Source organism: Osmerus mordax, chromosome 8 (assembly GCF_038355195.1).
Source record: "Osmerus mordax isolate fOsmMor3 chromosome 8, fOsmMor3.pri, whole genome shotgun sequence".
In the NCBI taxonomy this organism is placed as follows: Eukaryota; Metazoa; Chordata; class Actinopteri; order Osmeriformes; family Osmeridae; genus Osmerus; species Osmerus mordax.
In genome coordinates, this window is record NC_090057.1 from 13761585 (window position 1) to 13777683 (window position 16099).

A 16099-nucleotide genomic window follows, 5' to 3' on the forward strand; every position below is an offset into this window, starting at 1 on the left:
TTTCCAACCCGCTTCATGATTTCTGAGTTCATGTTGCAGGTCTAATGCCCAAGAGAAGTCACAGGGCGAAAATTGTTTATCTGTTCCCCAACTCTCTTGCAATATTCCTTCTCTTGTTTGACTGATTCAATCTCTTGTCCTGCTGAATCAAAATATATCCTAAACTGGCTGGTCACTTACAGGCATGGTGCTTTTGTGCTCCAACACCTTAAAAGAAAGTTTAGCAAGGTTGAAAAGACCTCAACACTCTTTAAACTATATATTAACTATAACAGATCGAATTACCCTAAATCTCATTAAAGCCCTAGAAATGCACTACTTTCTTACATATATTTCAATGTCCATTACATCATTTGTTCCAACTAAACATTGGGTGAATAGTTCATTTTGTTTATGAATTCTTTGCAACAAGGGAGGAAGAACTGGGGAGTCAGGTGGCTGAGCGGTGAGGGAAGCGGGCTAGTAATCTGAAGGTTGCCAGTTCGATTCCCGGCTGTGCAAAATGACGTTGTGTCCTTGGGCAAGGCACTTCACCCTACTTGCCTCGGGGGAATGTCCCTGTACTTACTGTAAGTCGCTCTGGATAAGAGCGTCTGCTAAATGACTAAATGTAAATGTAACTGGGCGAATCTCCCTTATAACAACAGAGGACAAAGGGGGTAACGGCGAATCGTTTTATTCAAATAATGCAATATTTTTACGTCAACATTTTAAATAGGAAAACAGACAAAGCAGTAAAATGTGTTTGAGCACAACGTACAGGAACATAAAGCCCCTCTCAAAGTACCAGCTCACAGAGAAGACTTCCTGTCACATGACCAGCTCCCTGTCACATGATACAACAATCAAATACACTCTGGACCAATCTGGGCAGATTTATGCTTACAGCAGAAATAGACCACACAAATACACACGATCATCTGTCATCCGTATCAATCAATCTCCCTTTGATGAGGGGTGGCAAGCAGCTAGTGAGTGAAGTTGATGTTAAGGTCTTATCTGGAATCAGCATAGTCCCTAAAAAGCCTAACCTTGACCAATGGGGAAAAGTAAGATGAACCAATTTAGTCGAGGTACCTTTGCCAATCTCAAAGTGCCTTAGTAAGCTCCCAAGTTAGAAGGGACAAGCCTCACACACAGCCACAGGTCTACTGACTGACTGTCATGATGACCTGTGGAAGTTCTGACCTTGTCTACATTTCCATTGGGCTCAATAAAGTATCTATCTATCTTAATAAAGTTGCTCTTCATCCACTCGTGATTCTTAATCAGAGATGTCCAAACCTAAACAACATACTAGCAGACTGCAGGGATGTATTACTGTTGATTTGACATCATGGCACAACTAAAACCTGCCCAACGGCATTTACAGTGTTACTGTAATACCGCGAAACATACGTGAGTCTCCATTTGTGAGGCAGGAGGGCCGCTTTGGCAAAACTCCCCAATACGTTGTATAGAAATACCCTGAATGGTGAACTCTTGTTTTTGGATTGAGTAGCTATATGGCCAAACGCTCTTTCGCTTGCTAACAGAATGTTAGCTTCAACACTGATGCTGAAACACTGCAATCGGTCCTGGAGTGGACTGAATCCACTCCCAAACTTTACTGGGACCATTTAGTACCTTTAACATTCAAAAGTGAATCCCTAGTCATAGTCCCAAAGCCACCTCTATAGACGCTACATCCTATGCATCTTTTTTTAGATCTACGGAAGTGCACAGGACATACGGTGTACAGTGGAGGTTTGTACAGTTTATTTTTAATTAGGCCAATGACCAAGATAAGCAAGTGTGGTATGTTTAACATCCTTTGAATGGTAACTGCCTATAAGCTTTTGTGTGGTGTGTGCCAATATGTAAAAGTATGTACTATAACTACCTGGTCACAATCATTACTGGGTAAATATAAAGGAACAACAAGTATGTATTTAATTACTTTGTCTTATATATATTTACCTGCCTATTGAGTTATAAAAAGTAATTTATCAGTTATCAATAATGCCTTATTCGTGGACGTGCCACTTTTCTAATATCCTTCTTAAGAGGGTTGGTAAAATCCACACTGCAAAATGACAACACCGATCCTAGCAGCGTGATAAAAACTAGTATATAATAATCACAAAATACATACTGCTTGTTCCAATATATTTATCTACCGTCTAAACTCAAAAACCCAGGCTGTAAAAAGGACGTGTTACAAAGGAAAGAAGAGCTCAATAAATAGTTTCCCAGAGAAGAAATTGTACACTCAAAGTGTCGTGTTGTAGCTAGACCCACCGGAGGGTCCAAGATGAGGAAACTGTACCTCAAACTGTCAGATACAACGTCCTGCCTTGCCGACCCATAGATCCCATAGTAGCCATCCAGGCTAGTTCATGCATTTGGCAAAAAAAAGAAGAAAGGTCTACAGAAAACATCACATCTTCAACTAAAAAGTTGTGACAAGGCAATATCTAGAAGCAGAGTTTGTCTACGTAGGCGTCTATGTGGGGGGAGAAAGTCGGCGTATGTGCAAACATCAGACAAACCACTTTATGGTGATTTTGATTGTTGTTGAATAAATATGGCTTACGAGGGGGGGGTACTAATGAATACAACTGGCAGAGTACCGATGTTCATTCATGATGTGGGTGTCTCTGATACAAGTTTGAGTCTGCGGCCCGCAAGACAGTCCCATTCACACTAAGGCCGCATCCTGTTCACCCTTCTCACAGACAGCCAGCAGCCAACGGGAATTTTGACGGAGCAAACTCAGTTCTCTTAAATAAAAATAAACAACATTTCCATAAAGAAGCATGTGACCGCATGAAAGTCCATACATGACATTACCTATGTACATCCATCAAATCAACAGAATCGGATCAGTACGAACCGAAAAGGAAAAAAAAGAAAGAAAAGAAAACATTTCATTGATGAAAACGGCGTTTGTCATCAGGAAGGCATTGAAATATTTCTTTCAGGGGGAGGAGGGAGGAGGAACCGAACAGGGCTTCTGTAAACAGCCAGTCGTTCTGCAGCATCATCATTCCCTTTATACACATCAAAGACCCAGAGAGCTACACACGGTTGCTGTTGCTGCTATGGCAACACTCCAGAGGGAATAGTTTGGGTGGACGGAGGAGGATATGACCTCACACTCTCAGCAGATCCTCGTCGCTGTCGTCGTCTTCTCGTTTCCTATTGGCTCCGTCGTGCCGGGGGCGGGACTGCCTGCCTCCGCGGCTCTTCCTCCTCTGGCTGTCGTCCAATAGGCCGACCAGGTCCTCGTCGCTCTCCTCCTGGAGCAGGGCGCTGCGGGGGCCGGAGGTCAGGGGTCGGGAGGGGGCCCGCTGGCCTCGGGTCATCACCCGCACGCCGGGCACGCTCAGGACCTCGTCCTCGCTGTCGTCATCCTCCTGCTCGTCCAATGTGAAGGAGCGCAGCGCGTCGGTGTTGACGGGCTTGGTGGTGATGTGGCCGTTCTCCTGACCGCCCTTCCCCCCCCTGCCGGGCGGTGGGGCCTCCAGCTCTTCCATCAGCCACTCCATCTCCTCCTCACCCCCTTCGTCATCTATGTTCACCTGGGGGAGGGGTGGGTGGGTGGGGGGGGTGGGTGAGAGACCAGACTGGTGATACAGTACTGGAAGACAGTCTAACCCTCTGGATATGTGTACTCAGTGATCATGGAAAGCTACAGCATGTACCAGAGGTGTGGGTGGGTGAGGTGTGGAGTCCATCCCTACCTTGGAGTACTTGTAGGCCACAGGCCTTCCTCTCCTGCAACAGCCTGCCACCTTTTGCAGTACCAGCTCCCTGGAAGTGGCACAGACACACACAGACATTTAGTCGTTTAGCAGACGCTCTTATCCAGAGCGACTCACAGTAAGTACAGGGACATTCCCCCCCGAGGCAAGTAGGGTGAAGTGCCTTGCTTAAGGACACGATGTAATGTTTCACGGTCGGGAATCGAACTGGCAACCTTCTGATTAATAGCCTGATTCCCTAACTGATCAGCCATCGGACACACACAGACACACACACAGCTTGTGTTCACACTCAGCTGAATTCATGTACATGTAAATAATTGAAGCTGCGTATGCTTTAACCTATTGTGTGTGTGTATGTTTTACTCCACTCCCAAACATAGATAATCATACACACGCTGAGCTTAGTCATTTGCACGTACACAACAGAGCAACAGAGAACTTTTCATGATGAAGATGATTGTACAGTGAGGGGAGAGTGGGCGTGTTTTTACCTCCTCTCTCTCTTGTGGAGCAGCAGGACCAGGAGACAGATGGTCAGAACGACCAATAGCACGCTCAGAACGGCCCCGACTGCCTGGCTCCGCCCAGACAGACCCGGGTTCTCCCCTCCATCATCTTTGGCTTGTTTGGAAGGGTCCACAGACCTGTTGAACACACACACACACACACACACAGTGAGGGTGTGTGAACCTGCGTGTGGGAAAGCACCGTACAGGTGTGTGTGTGTTCAGGTATGTGTGCGTGTCAAGGTGCGTGTGTGCGCGCGTGTCAAGGCGTGTGTGCGTACAGGTACATGCGTGTGGGAGGCCCTGTCACTCACATCAGTCCACAGACAGTGGAGGTGTGCCAGCTGAACAGGTACTGACAGCCGTCCGTCTCCAGCATGAACTCTGGGATGCCCTCGCCCACCAGTGGGTTGCAGTGGAACACGATGGTGGAGGACACCTTCTTCGAATTGTCCCGCCCACACACAGACTCGGACGGCACCAGCATGTCCAGGCTGCCACCTGATAGGACAGTGAGTAAGACTTGACAGAACATCTAGAGAACATCTAGCACCATCTAGACTGGAGAGAACATCTAGACAACTAGGCAACATTCAGCACCATCTAGACTGGAGAGAATATATAGAGAACATCTAGCACCATCTAGAGCGGAAGAACATCTAGACAACATCCAGTACCATTTAGACTGGAGACAACATCTAGCACCATCTAGAGCCTAGACAGCACCAAGCTAACCCTGTGCGTAAAACTGTGCTGAGCGGGCACCTTTGATGAAGTACTTGGCATTGCTGGAGGAGCCAATGTTGCGGCAGTAATCCCCGTTGAGCTTGACCTGGCAGATGTTGGCACCGAGACACGAGGAGGAGGAGTTGGTGATGCCGGAGAGCTGAATGTCATACATGTAGCGGTCTCCATTGGGGCGGATGTCCCCTGATGCCTGGTGGAGCCTGGAGGGGTGGTGGAGGTGATACATAGCTTGACGATCTGTCTAGAAATCTTTGTGGGCATGTATGATAAATAGGATATACATTTTCAGTACGTGTTTATATGTACAGACATATACACGATGCAGTGCAAAAGTCTTAGGCACCCAAGATTTTTTACATGAATATTATTTTGAATCTCTACTTTATTGTCCATTGTATTTGTGCGGCAGTAAAAAAAGTGCGATGTCGAGAATGTTTTTGTTTAGTCTTTTCATTTCATTATTTCTTAATGCATTTTTGCATAAGACTTTGCATAGTACGTGTATATAAATGTGTTTGTGGTGTGGTATTCACTTGGTGTAGATGGCCCCCAGGCTGATGCTGGCTCCGGTGTCGGGGACCCGGATGGTTCCGTTGACCATCTCCACCTCACGCTGTTTCACAGCGCATGCTGCACGGGTCTCCCAGCCCAGCAGGAACTCACATGTGGCCTTGTCAATGCTACCCGTGCACACACACGCACACGCAAAAATGGTGCAATCAGAACGTGAGAACCGCAAAATGAATCCGTGAAAGATTCAAACCTTTAACTAGAGAACTAAACATAAACGACTGACGCGAGTCAGGCGTCCGTCATTGAAGAGTTAATAAACATTAGGACCTCAACCCAAACATTCAGTAACTATGGTGCAGAGCCAGTTGTGCTGAGTTTTATATCAGCTATGCATAGCTCCAATATCTAGTCCCGATGCACTATATATTTTTTTACAGAATGGAATTGTAACAAGTATGTAGGAAATAAACAGCTTGCTTCTTCACTTGGCTCCAGTCTCACCTGATGAGTCTGGGGTGTCCCACAGTAGAGCCACAGCTTAGCTGGACTACAGTCTTGGCCTTGAGGCCGTTCCCACAAACATCATCTCCCAGGGTGTAGTTCACCTGGAGCGAACCATCTGAGGACACAGGGGTGGAGGACACAGGAACGCCGTCACTAATATCTCAAATCCTAACATATCTTTTAAGCACATAATACTGGAGTTTTCATGTCTTCAAAGTATTCTAGAGCTGACAGATTTGGGTTGCCAATCAAACTAAATTACTTATCTGGGCTTGACTGCCTTTGTCTGGCATAACAGGTCAATTGGGCTGCTAATCCCACCTGCTAAAACACTAGACAGACTCAAGCAAACGCTAGTCAACGCCAATATCTTAAAATACTATTGAGCCCCAGGTCTGCCTTGTAGACATATGAAGTTGATGTGAGGTATAGGCACAGCAAGGCTAGGGTTGTAGTGCGTGGTTGTGGCACTGCCTCAGCCAGGGGGCCATGACGGCAGGACCTCTACCCACCAGCGAAGCCCATCTTCTGGGTGTGGACCCGCCCCAGGGTCTGGGTGAGGCCCTGGCTGGTCTTCCTGCAGACTGTAGCCCCCTGAGGACAGTCAGTCAGGCCTCCGTGTATACTCTGGCACAGGTTGATGTAGTACCTGGAAGACACCACAAGGGGAGGCAGAGAGAGCCGGTTAAAGCGACATTTAATGACACTTCCATCAGAGGCTATTTCCTGGGGGCGCACCAGATAAGAAGGAAAGATGAATGGGGGGAGAGAGAGAACCAGGCAAGAGGGGAGAGTTGGAGAAACGAGAGGGAAAACGAGACAGAAGAAAGCCAGGGGAGGTGAGGGAAACAAAGAGGGATGAGGGGGAAAGAGGGTGTTTGACAAGTGTGGGGGGGTGGGGGGGGAGAAGAGAAGGAGAGAGGAAAGCAGCGGCGAAAGAAAGGTCAGAGGCACGAGGACTTACGAGTCTCCTCCGTGGCTGAACTTCCACGGCATGGTGAGGGAGGAGAGGGTGCGCAGGTCGTAGGTCTTGTGCTGGCTCACCAGCTTACACTCCATCTTACTGGGGGGGCACACAGCGCTGGTTGGCCACCGGAAGGTGGCGGCACAGCCCTCCGTCCCACTCAGGTACTGGGGGGTCCCATGGTTGGCCGACTGGTCACAGGTGAACAGGATGGAGGACTGGCGCTTCTCTGAGACTGGGGGGTGAGGGATTAGACACGCGATTAGAGAAACACAGTTGGGGCCCGGACTGAACAGAGAATTTTTTTTACCAAACGAGCAAGGTTTATTCAGGTATCAGGTTACTTTTGCCACATTCGAGGGGGGGGAGGGCAATATGCAATATCAGTGGTTTTTACATATATTGGTATTTAGAGAATTATGCTAAATTTCGCTTCGAACTCCTCAAACTCAAAACTTTACCTAATACTTAAATGCTTCACTTAATTTTTGTATTAGGTAAAGTTGTCGCAACACGACGGTGGGTCACAATGACTGAAGGGTCACAATGACCCGAAGGGTACACAAGGGTTAACTATTCTCTTCATTGACTTGGTACTTTCACAGCAATTGGGTATTATCTAATACGTCTACAGACCTTTGACACAGAAGCCCCATTTCCTGTCCTTGTCGTAGTTGCTGGTGGTGGAACACCACAGCTTGCCGTCGGTACGCCCCTCTGTGGTGCACTGAGAATAGGGTGACTTCTGGAAAATGAAGGGGAACACACACACCTCGCCCTCTTTTGTCACTGCAACACACACACACACACACACACACACACACACACACACACACACATCAGGAACATGGATCCATGGATAGTTATAAACAGTGTGTACAGCCGTGTCCAAAAGTATTGGGAGCGACGTGCAATTTGTGTTTGCAAAGCTTGCTGGGCCTTGGCATAAAATGACTGCTAACATAATTTCAGTAAGTCATATCATCAGCACAGGCTAGCCAGGTGAAAATATTCTATCATTCTGATTGGATTTTAGGAGCAAATTGACTGCTTTAAAAGAGGGGACTATTTGCATATATTGGAATTTTCGCCCCAAAATAGCTTAAAAAAATATGAAATGTGCCTTATTGTATTCCAGTATTCTATAGAAACATATGAAAACATGTTCCTCAAATACTGAACCAGCAAACTTTTCAAAACACAACATTTGTCATTGCCAAAACTTATGGCCACAACTGTAGAGTCAAAGCTAGTGGTTAAGTCATGGGGAGTAAGGCTAGTAGCTAGATTACAGGGTGTAAGTTTAGTAGCTAGGTCATATGGTGTAAGTCTAGTAGCTAGGTCATAGGGTGTAAGTCTAGTAGCTAAGTCATAGGGAGTAAGTCTAGTAGCTACGTCATGTGGAGTAAGTCTAGTAGCTACGTCATGTGGAGTAAGTCTAGTAGCTACGTCATGTGGAGTAAGTCTAGTAGCTAGGTCATGTGGAGTAAGGCTAGTAGCTAGGCCATGTGGAGTAAGGTTAGTAGCTAGGTCATAGGGAGTAAGTCTAGTAGCTAGGTCATGTGGAGGAAGGTTAGTAGCTGGTCAGGTGGCTGAGCGGTTAGGGAATCGGGCTAGTAATCAGAAGGTTCCCGGCTGTGCCAAAATGACATTGTGTCCTTGGGCAAGGCACTTCACCATACTTGCCTTGGGGAGAATGTCCCTGTACTTACTATAAGTCGCTCTGGATAAGAGCATCTGCTAAATGTAATGTAGTAGCTAGGTCATGTGGAGTAAGGCTAGTGGTGTGACTAAAGCTAGGCCAGGAGGGGAACATGCAGTGTACTACTGTTCTGTCGTGCGCAAACCTCTAGCATCTTACCTGTGGGACAGGGGTCCCCCCCTCCATACTGCATGAGGACCCCCTGCTCCTCGTGACGGTAGTCCATGGTCATGGCCTGGCTGATGCCGTAGGATGCCGGCACCCCCCTTCCTGCCCCTGGCAGCTGGCACACGGCGCCGCCTTTGCAGCCGGAGTCCGACACGGCCCCGCACACGTTGATCTTGAACGAGTCCGCCCCCGCGGCCACGCTGACCTCCCCGGACAGGGCAGCAAGGTCGAAGGTGAACTGAAGCTGGCCGTCGGTCAGGGTGCAGCCATTGGTTTGCGTGGCGTCGGGGCACACCAGGGGCGTGGCCCACTCGAACGCGTACTCGCAGCCCTGCTGACGGACCATCTGGGGAGAGCCCTGGGGAGGCGAACGCACGCCATTATGGGCTGTGTGCGTGTGTTTGTGCATGCGTTTGTGCGTGCATACGTGTGTGTATTTGCGCGTGTGCATGTGTTTGCGCAAGTCGGTACTGACCAGATCCAGGCCTCTCTGGCAGATGAAGACGATGGTGGAGGTGTAGTTTAAGGCGGAGTCAGAGACGCAGGGGGTGGAGCTGTTGAAGGTGATTGACACCTCGTTGGTGAGCGTGCTGAACTGTGGGCTGGACGAGACTCTTCCAATGTCCTAGAACAGACAGGGAACAGCACTGCTTAATAACGGCTCTGTACACGTGAGCATGTTTACGTGTGTGCACATGTTTGTGTGTCTCAGACAGGCTGTGAGTGTCCCGGGGGATGGGTTATTTGGGGGTTTGTGTGTGTGTGTGTCTGTTTGGGGGGGGTTGATGGGGTTTGTGACTACTGTGAATGTCAGGGCAGAGGTGTGTGTGTGTCTGTCTGGAATGTCTTGCATGTGTCTAAGTGTATGGGAGTGCGTGTATCTGACAATGTGTGTCTCACTATGGGTGGCCCCTCCACAGGGTCCATGCAGACGATGGTCCCGGGGGGACAGTTGACCCCAGGGATGGGGTTGAGGGGCTGGCAGATGTTGACGTAGAAGTCTGGGGTCTGGTCCTTGTCACCGTCCTCATTCGTGGCCGTGTAGAAGCCAGCAAGGTGGATCAGCGGGGTCAGGTCGATCAGAGTCGACCCGTTTAGAACCGAGCACTTGACCTGAAGAAGAACAGGAGGAAAAGGAAGGAGGGTTAGGGTTTGGACATTTTTTACATTGTCACTGCCAGTTCCTTGGCAGTAACCGCTGATATGCTGTTAGAAAAAAGAACATCCTGCCCCTTCGTTCGTTCCTTTAGATAATAAAAAAGCATCTGCTAAAGGAATAAACTGTAAAATGTAACTGAGAGAAGTTGTCTTCGTTATTGGCTAACCCGTGAAGTCGATTGCTGACGTGGGTGAAGATGTCACAGCCCGGCGTGGCTTTGGGCCAGATGATTGGGTAGTTACTGATTACTGCAGCTGGCTGTCTGTGTGTATGTGTGTGTGTGTTGGCTAACCAATGCACACACCTCACAGACACTCGTAACGCAGCACGCCCACTCGCAATCTCGTCTTCTAAGCCCGCATTTCATCCTGTCATTGGCCATTGACTCCCCCCTCCCCACCTCTGCTGCACTGTGATTGGTTACCTGCTGTTCGCAGGCGAGGGGGGTGTGCCAGGAGAAGTAGTGGGTGCAGGTGTCCTGCTCCGAGTCCACCAGCACCGGCCCCGCCCCCTGGGCCCCGCCCCTCGCCTCCGAGCGACACACGAAGCTGATCACACTCTTGTGCTTGAGGGCTGGGTTGGCGGCGCAGGCATCTCCGCCCTCATAGGTCAGCTCCAGCACCTGGTCCAGGAAGGACAACTTCCTGCTGAACGTGCCACCGTTCACCGCGCTCTGGCTGTCTTTGATGCACACGCCTGTGGGGGGGGGGGGGGGGACACGCGGCAGTTAGCCATCTCCTGATCTCTCAGATCTGAGGTGTCACTCATTAGAGAGATCTCTCTACTTTTGTCACTCAGTCATAACACACAAACACACCTAATGCATGATATAGAATGTCTCTGGACGTCACAGACAATCAGCGTGTGTTTGTTTTCACATACGCACACTGCACGTGAGGAGTGACATATTCCCCAACTTCCACAATTCCTGTCCAGTCTACGCTTTGTTCCCTCCCTCCACCCTCTGTGATAAGCCCCCCTCTCTTGGCCCCGCCCTCCTACCTGTCTCTGATTGGCAGCCTGCGTTGTCTATCCCCCCACACACATTGAGCCTGAACATTTTGCGTGGGTCCCGGTTGTCGTAAGCGGTGTAGCCTCCCTTGCGGTTCAGAGAGTTCAGATCAAACAGGTGACCTGGAGCACAGGACAGAACAGAGAGTGTAAGGGTGTGTGTGCGCATGTGTGAGGGCTTGTGGTCATTATGTGCATGAGTGCATGTTTGTGTGTGTACTGACATTGTGTGTATGTGTATGATGGGTCATGGTGTGCTAGATTGTATTATTGTGTGTGTGTGTGTGTGTGACCCACCGCTGGCTGGGTTGGTGACTCTGCAGTCTCCCTGCTGACTGCTGTTGAGAGGGCAGGCCGCTGCGGTCAACCAGACGAAGGTGTACACACAGTCCTCCAAGGCTGTGATCAGGGTGGGCCGCGAGTCCTGGGAAAACATTTACATTTAGTCATTTAGCAGACGCTCTTATCCAGAGCGACTTACAGTAAGTACAGGGACATTCCCCCGAGGCAAGTAGGGTGAAGTGCCTTGCCCAAGGACACAACGTCAGTTGGCATGACCGGGAATCGAACTGGCAACCTTCGGATTACTAGCCCGACTCCCTCACCGCTCAGCCAACTGACTCCGCATAAAACACACAACATCTTTAGTCGCGTGTGTGTGTGTGTGTATATGTGGTCTTGTTTAACTACCTTTGTGGGGACCAAAAGTCCTCACAGGTATAGTGAAAATGTTGACTTTCTGTCACTTTCTTTAATAACTTCTAATGCTTTTTTCACTGGGTTTTTGAGTTAGGGTTAGCATTAGTGTAAGGCTTAGAATAATACTCAGGGTTCGGGTTGAGGTTGGGGTCATCGATAACACATTTTTGAACGGAAGTCAATGGTCGGGCCCCACTAGGATAGAAAAACTTGTGTGTGGGTGTGAGAGTGTGTCGCCGGACCCTCACCACTTTGTCCTTGTCGCACTGGAAGCGGATGAAGGTGCTCTTCTTCCTCAGCTTGTCGGGACACATCTCTCCGCCGGTGTACTTTAGGACCAGCACGTCGTTGTGGAACGTTGGCGCAGACTCCGCCTCCCCCAGGCTCACGTACTGGTTGTCGCTCTTCAAACAGGAAGCGGCAGTTGACGGACACTTCCAGGAGCCTATCACAAAAAGGCCAAGGAGGGGAAACACTTAATAAGGAAATGTATCCCATGCGTTGGAAATGAGACGTTTCTGGGAGAGTGATTCTGACCGGGCCAGGCGCCTGTACTCACCACCCTGGGGAACTAAAGACTTGCAGACGTTGATATAGTAACGCTGCTGCTCCCCAGTGGAGGACTCCACCACCCAGTTCCTAGAGTCCATGGCTAGCGAGGACAAGTCGTAGGAGTGTCCCTTACCGTCGCTGATGGGGAACAGATGCCAAATGTTGATGCCAACACACAAACGCACACACACACAAAGGGAGGGAGGAGCAAGACAGATGGGAGTGGGCAGAGAGAGAAAGAGGGAACATGCTGGAGAGGAAGAGCAGTGGAGATAAGGAGGAGCAGTGGAGATAAGGAGGAGCAGAAGAGAGGAGAGGAGGAGGAGAGGAGAAAAGAGGTGAGGAGAGAGAGGTCTTACTTGTAGGAACAGCTGGCGGTCTTGACAGGAATGCAGGCCAGAGAAGTCTGCCAGGTAAACAGGTAGGTGCACCCTGGGGTCTCCTTGATGAACTCGGGCGCCCCCTAGAGGCAGAGAATACAAAGCGCACAGTGAGTCAGGAGAACTACATTCTGTCTAAAAGTTACACAGCTTTGCAACACTCACCAGACAAACAACAAAATTACTTTGTGGTGGCCTTAAGTAAGAGATGGTTTTACTATTCTACTAAACTCCAGATCCAGTGATTGCTGTGCCTCCAGATCCAGTGACTGCTGTGCTTTGACCCAACACAGTGTGCCGGGGTACTCACCGGGGTCTTGTCGGGATGGCAGGTGAAGTAGATCTCAGTGGATCTCTGGTAGATCTTGTGACAGGTCTCTCCGTTGGTGTAGTTCAGCACAATCTGGTCTCCCACGTAGCTCAAGATCTTGGACGCCATGCCTGACAGGTGGAGAGTTCACGACACTCACAATCTCATAAACTAACCCACTTAGTAGAGAGAGGGCCGGACACACTGGGGACTAACTCACAAACTAACAAGCTAACTCAATCATTAAGTTCTCTTTCGATGATATTGAAAAGACAGGTTTAAATGAGAGCAAGAAAATCTTATGTCACCCGTTTCGTATCGTAACGCTTAACGTATATTCCCTTCATTAAGTAAAGCTTAGTGGTGTTTTCTAGCTGTGAAAATGTACCGTTCAAATCAAATATGAAAAAAGTTGAACATTTATGATGTTACAACAGGAATGGGTTCGTGAACGCACCAGCGATTCTATGAGTGCTTCCTTCCACCTGACAGGAAGACACGAGGTCACTTCCTGTGTCTTTGTGGGTGCAAATGCCTTTATTCAGCCCCCCGCAGACAGACAGGTGGTATTGGTAAGGGGCGCTCAGCGTTTTGAAGTCTCGACCCGACAGGGAGCTCAGGTCAAACACGTAGCCACTCCTGGGGTCCCTCACCCTGCAGTCGTCGCCTGAGACACACACACACACACAGTGTAAGCCCACGTGAGCTAGGCATCTGCACCATTTCGAATGCCCTAAATCAACAACAACGACAAATCGACGAATGGAATGGATGAACGCACCCTGGGTCTTCCTGAGGGGGCATGCCTCTGAGGTCCTCCACACAAACACGTACTCACAGCCGTCCAGCCGGTCGAACACGGGAGAGCCCTGCCCAGCGGAGGGGGTCAGACAGTTAGTCCTAGTTACTCTCCTAGGACCGTACCAACCGGAGGAAATCGGAGGTACTAATCTGCTAATGCTACAATGTCAATCTGATACTGAGAAGAAGGTACTGAAATGGTGTGTAACTCGAAACACAAGGTTGCTATGGACTCCTTGCCATTGGGTTCGAAAGGAAGCCAGTACATTAAAACATCAGTTTAAACCGGATATGAAGTCATCATTCTTTAGTGTGTTACATTGTGGTGTGTTAGTGGTGGGTGGGTGTTACAGCGTCGCATTTATGCTACACTGGCTATTAGCATTATGTGTGCGTGTTATGTTGTGGTAGTGTTCATGTCATATTGTGGTGTGTTAGTGGTGTGTTAGTGGTGTGTTAGTGGTGTGTTAGTGGTGTGTGTGTGTTACTCACCGGGTGGTCGTCACACTGGAAGAGGATGCGTGTGGAGTAGTGCCCCTGCTCGCCACACCTGTCTCCGTTCAGGTAAACGATGCTGACAGAGCCGTCAGACGCCACCTGGGGGCTGGACTGGATGTAGCCCAGGTTCACCCCCACCCCCCCGATAGTCCCACACGCCCCCAGCGGGCCAACTAGAGAGGAGACATAAACAAGATGTGGAGGGAGGGGGGGAGGTGTCACCAATAGAAGGATTTCAATCCTTGGAATAGTTCAAAATGATTTAAGTTGTTCATATTTCAAGAGTTTCCACGTGCTTGTGGATATTGGGGCTTGTGTGTGAGTGAGTGAATATGTGTGCGTATATGAATGTGAGTGAGGGAATGTGTGTGAGCATATGTGACTGTGTGAGCGAGTGTGTGTGAGCGCCATGTGTGTGTGTGTGTGTGTGTGTGTGTGTGTGTGTGTGTGTGTGTGTGTGTGTGTGCAGGTGCAGCTCACCCGGGCAGCCGTGTACAGAGGGTAAGGGTTTGCACACGTTGATGTAGAGCGAGCGCTTGCTGGCCTGGTCCGACGTGTCGAGGGCCGTCCAGGGGCTGTCGTCTACATCGCGGCTCAGGTGGCTCAAGTCATACTCGTTACCGTGGGAATCTGGAGGTCAACCGCAACCGCTCATGTCATTGTGTGCACATAATTCAGTTTTTTTGGGGGTGGGAGTCACCGTGTGGTTACTTTAGATTGTGGCTAGTAAATACAGACTATTCCTTGCATGACCACCGAAATACTTTCGAACTAGTATGCACTTTTGATCCTTGACCCTCTGCTGTACTTTCCATTTGCACTATTCATACATTACTTTGGATACGTGTCTGCTAAATTAACAAAATAGAAACATTTCATTGTACTTTCATTCATGTGGAAATGTCAACTAACTTCAGTATAACTATAGGCCACAACAACCCAGTAAAAACATGCTTTAGTGTTTGAAATAAACGCTGCCATGGCATCAAGGAAACAAGCAGCCTTGCAGTCAACTGTTACACCGGACCGCCTTGGTCATGAACATCCAGATGATCTCCCCCTGGAGGTGAGACCACATGGGGGGGTGTGAGGAGGGTGAGGGGGTCTTACCGGTGACCTGGCAGTCCACGGGGGCGGGGACACACACCAGGGCGGTGTGGAACTGGAAGAAGACGTCGTGGGTGGTGTGTGCGGACGAGCTCAGCTCCTCCTTCACCAGCTCCAGGCGGCCTGGGTGGGCCTCCGGGTCGCACACGAAGCTCATCGTGAAGGTGTCCCTCGTGCCTGGGGTGGGGGGGGTGGGGAGGTGGACGACAGATACGGGGGAGCACACATTGGACCGAGAGAGAAGGGGAGAGGGGCAGTTGGAAGGGAAGGGAGGGGAAGGACCGAGAGGAGGGAAAGAGAGAAGGGGCAGAGGAGCGCGAGAAGAGAAGGAAGAGAGAGACCAGACATGGGTTCATTTACACATTCCACACACCGCGTTCAGCAAGGCGACGAGACGGCGACGAGGCGCGCGCGAGGCCCTACCTGTAGGCTTGTCCAGCTCTCCCTTGTAGGTGAGGGTGAGCAGATTGTCGGTGGAGTACTTGAGGGTCCTCTCCACCCCCACGGGGCCGATGGCTCGGCCCTCCTCCAGCTCGCACCCTGCCACGGGCTTGCCCCCGGCCACGCCACACTCGGACGCCGCCTCACAGATGTTCACCTGCACGCACGCACGCACACACACACACACACACACACACACACACACACAGTGTTGTAAGACCACGTCAGCTAGGCATCTGAAACATGTAGGGTGTTTGCGTGTATGTGTTCACAGGTAAACAGTGACTG

General features: G+C 49.7%; 1 protein-coding gene across 1 annotated transcript in view; it reads right to left on the bottom strand.

Moving 5' to 3' along the window:
• Positions 1 to 660: 660 nt before the first annotated feature.
• igf2r (insulin-like growth factor 2 receptor) overlaps positions 661 to 16099 on the bottom strand; it is a 28471-nt gene continuing 13032 nt past the window's right edge. The window contains exons 21-46 of the mRNA XM_067241383.1: positions 15794 to 15968; positions 15374 to 15547; positions 14744 to 14893; positions 14258 to 14436; positions 13746 to 13833; positions 13422 to 13631; positions 12965 to 13095; positions 12634 to 12737; positions 12282 to 12412; positions 11971 to 12167; positions 11321 to 11447; positions 11015 to 11146; positions 10437 to 10708; positions 9754 to 9966; positions 9329 to 9478; positions 8845 to 9211; positions 7620 to 7772; positions 6984 to 7218; positions 6532 to 6668; positions 6017 to 6134; positions 5536 to 5682; positions 5021 to 5202; positions 4570 to 4756; positions 4241 to 4393; positions 3726 to 3795; positions 661 to 3563 (exon numbers count right to left, since the gene is read on the bottom strand). Of these exons, the coding sequence (XP_067097484.1) occupies positions 3135 to 3563; positions 3726 to 3795; positions 4241 to 4393; positions 4570 to 4756; positions 5021 to 5202; positions 5536 to 5682; positions 6017 to 6134; positions 6532 to 6668; positions 6984 to 7218; positions 7620 to 7772; positions 8845 to 9211; positions 9329 to 9478; positions 9754 to 9966; positions 10437 to 10708; positions 11015 to 11146; positions 11321 to 11447; positions 11971 to 12167; positions 12282 to 12412; positions 12634 to 12737; positions 12965 to 13095; positions 13422 to 13631; positions 13746 to 13833; positions 14258 to 14436; positions 14744 to 14893; positions 15374 to 15547; positions 15794 to 15968 (4611 nt within the window). The 3' untranslated portion in view covers positions 661 to 3134. The remainder of the gene's footprint in view (positions 3564 to 3725; positions 3796 to 4240; positions 4394 to 4569; positions 4757 to 5020; positions 5203 to 5535; positions 5683 to 6016; positions 6135 to 6531; positions 6669 to 6983; positions 7219 to 7619; positions 7773 to 8844; positions 9212 to 9328; positions 9479 to 9753; positions 9967 to 10436; positions 10709 to 11014; positions 11147 to 11320; positions 11448 to 11970; positions 12168 to 12281; positions 12413 to 12633; positions 12738 to 12964; positions 13096 to 13421; positions 13632 to 13745; positions 13834 to 14257; positions 14437 to 14743; positions 14894 to 15373; positions 15548 to 15793; positions 15969 to 16099) is intronic.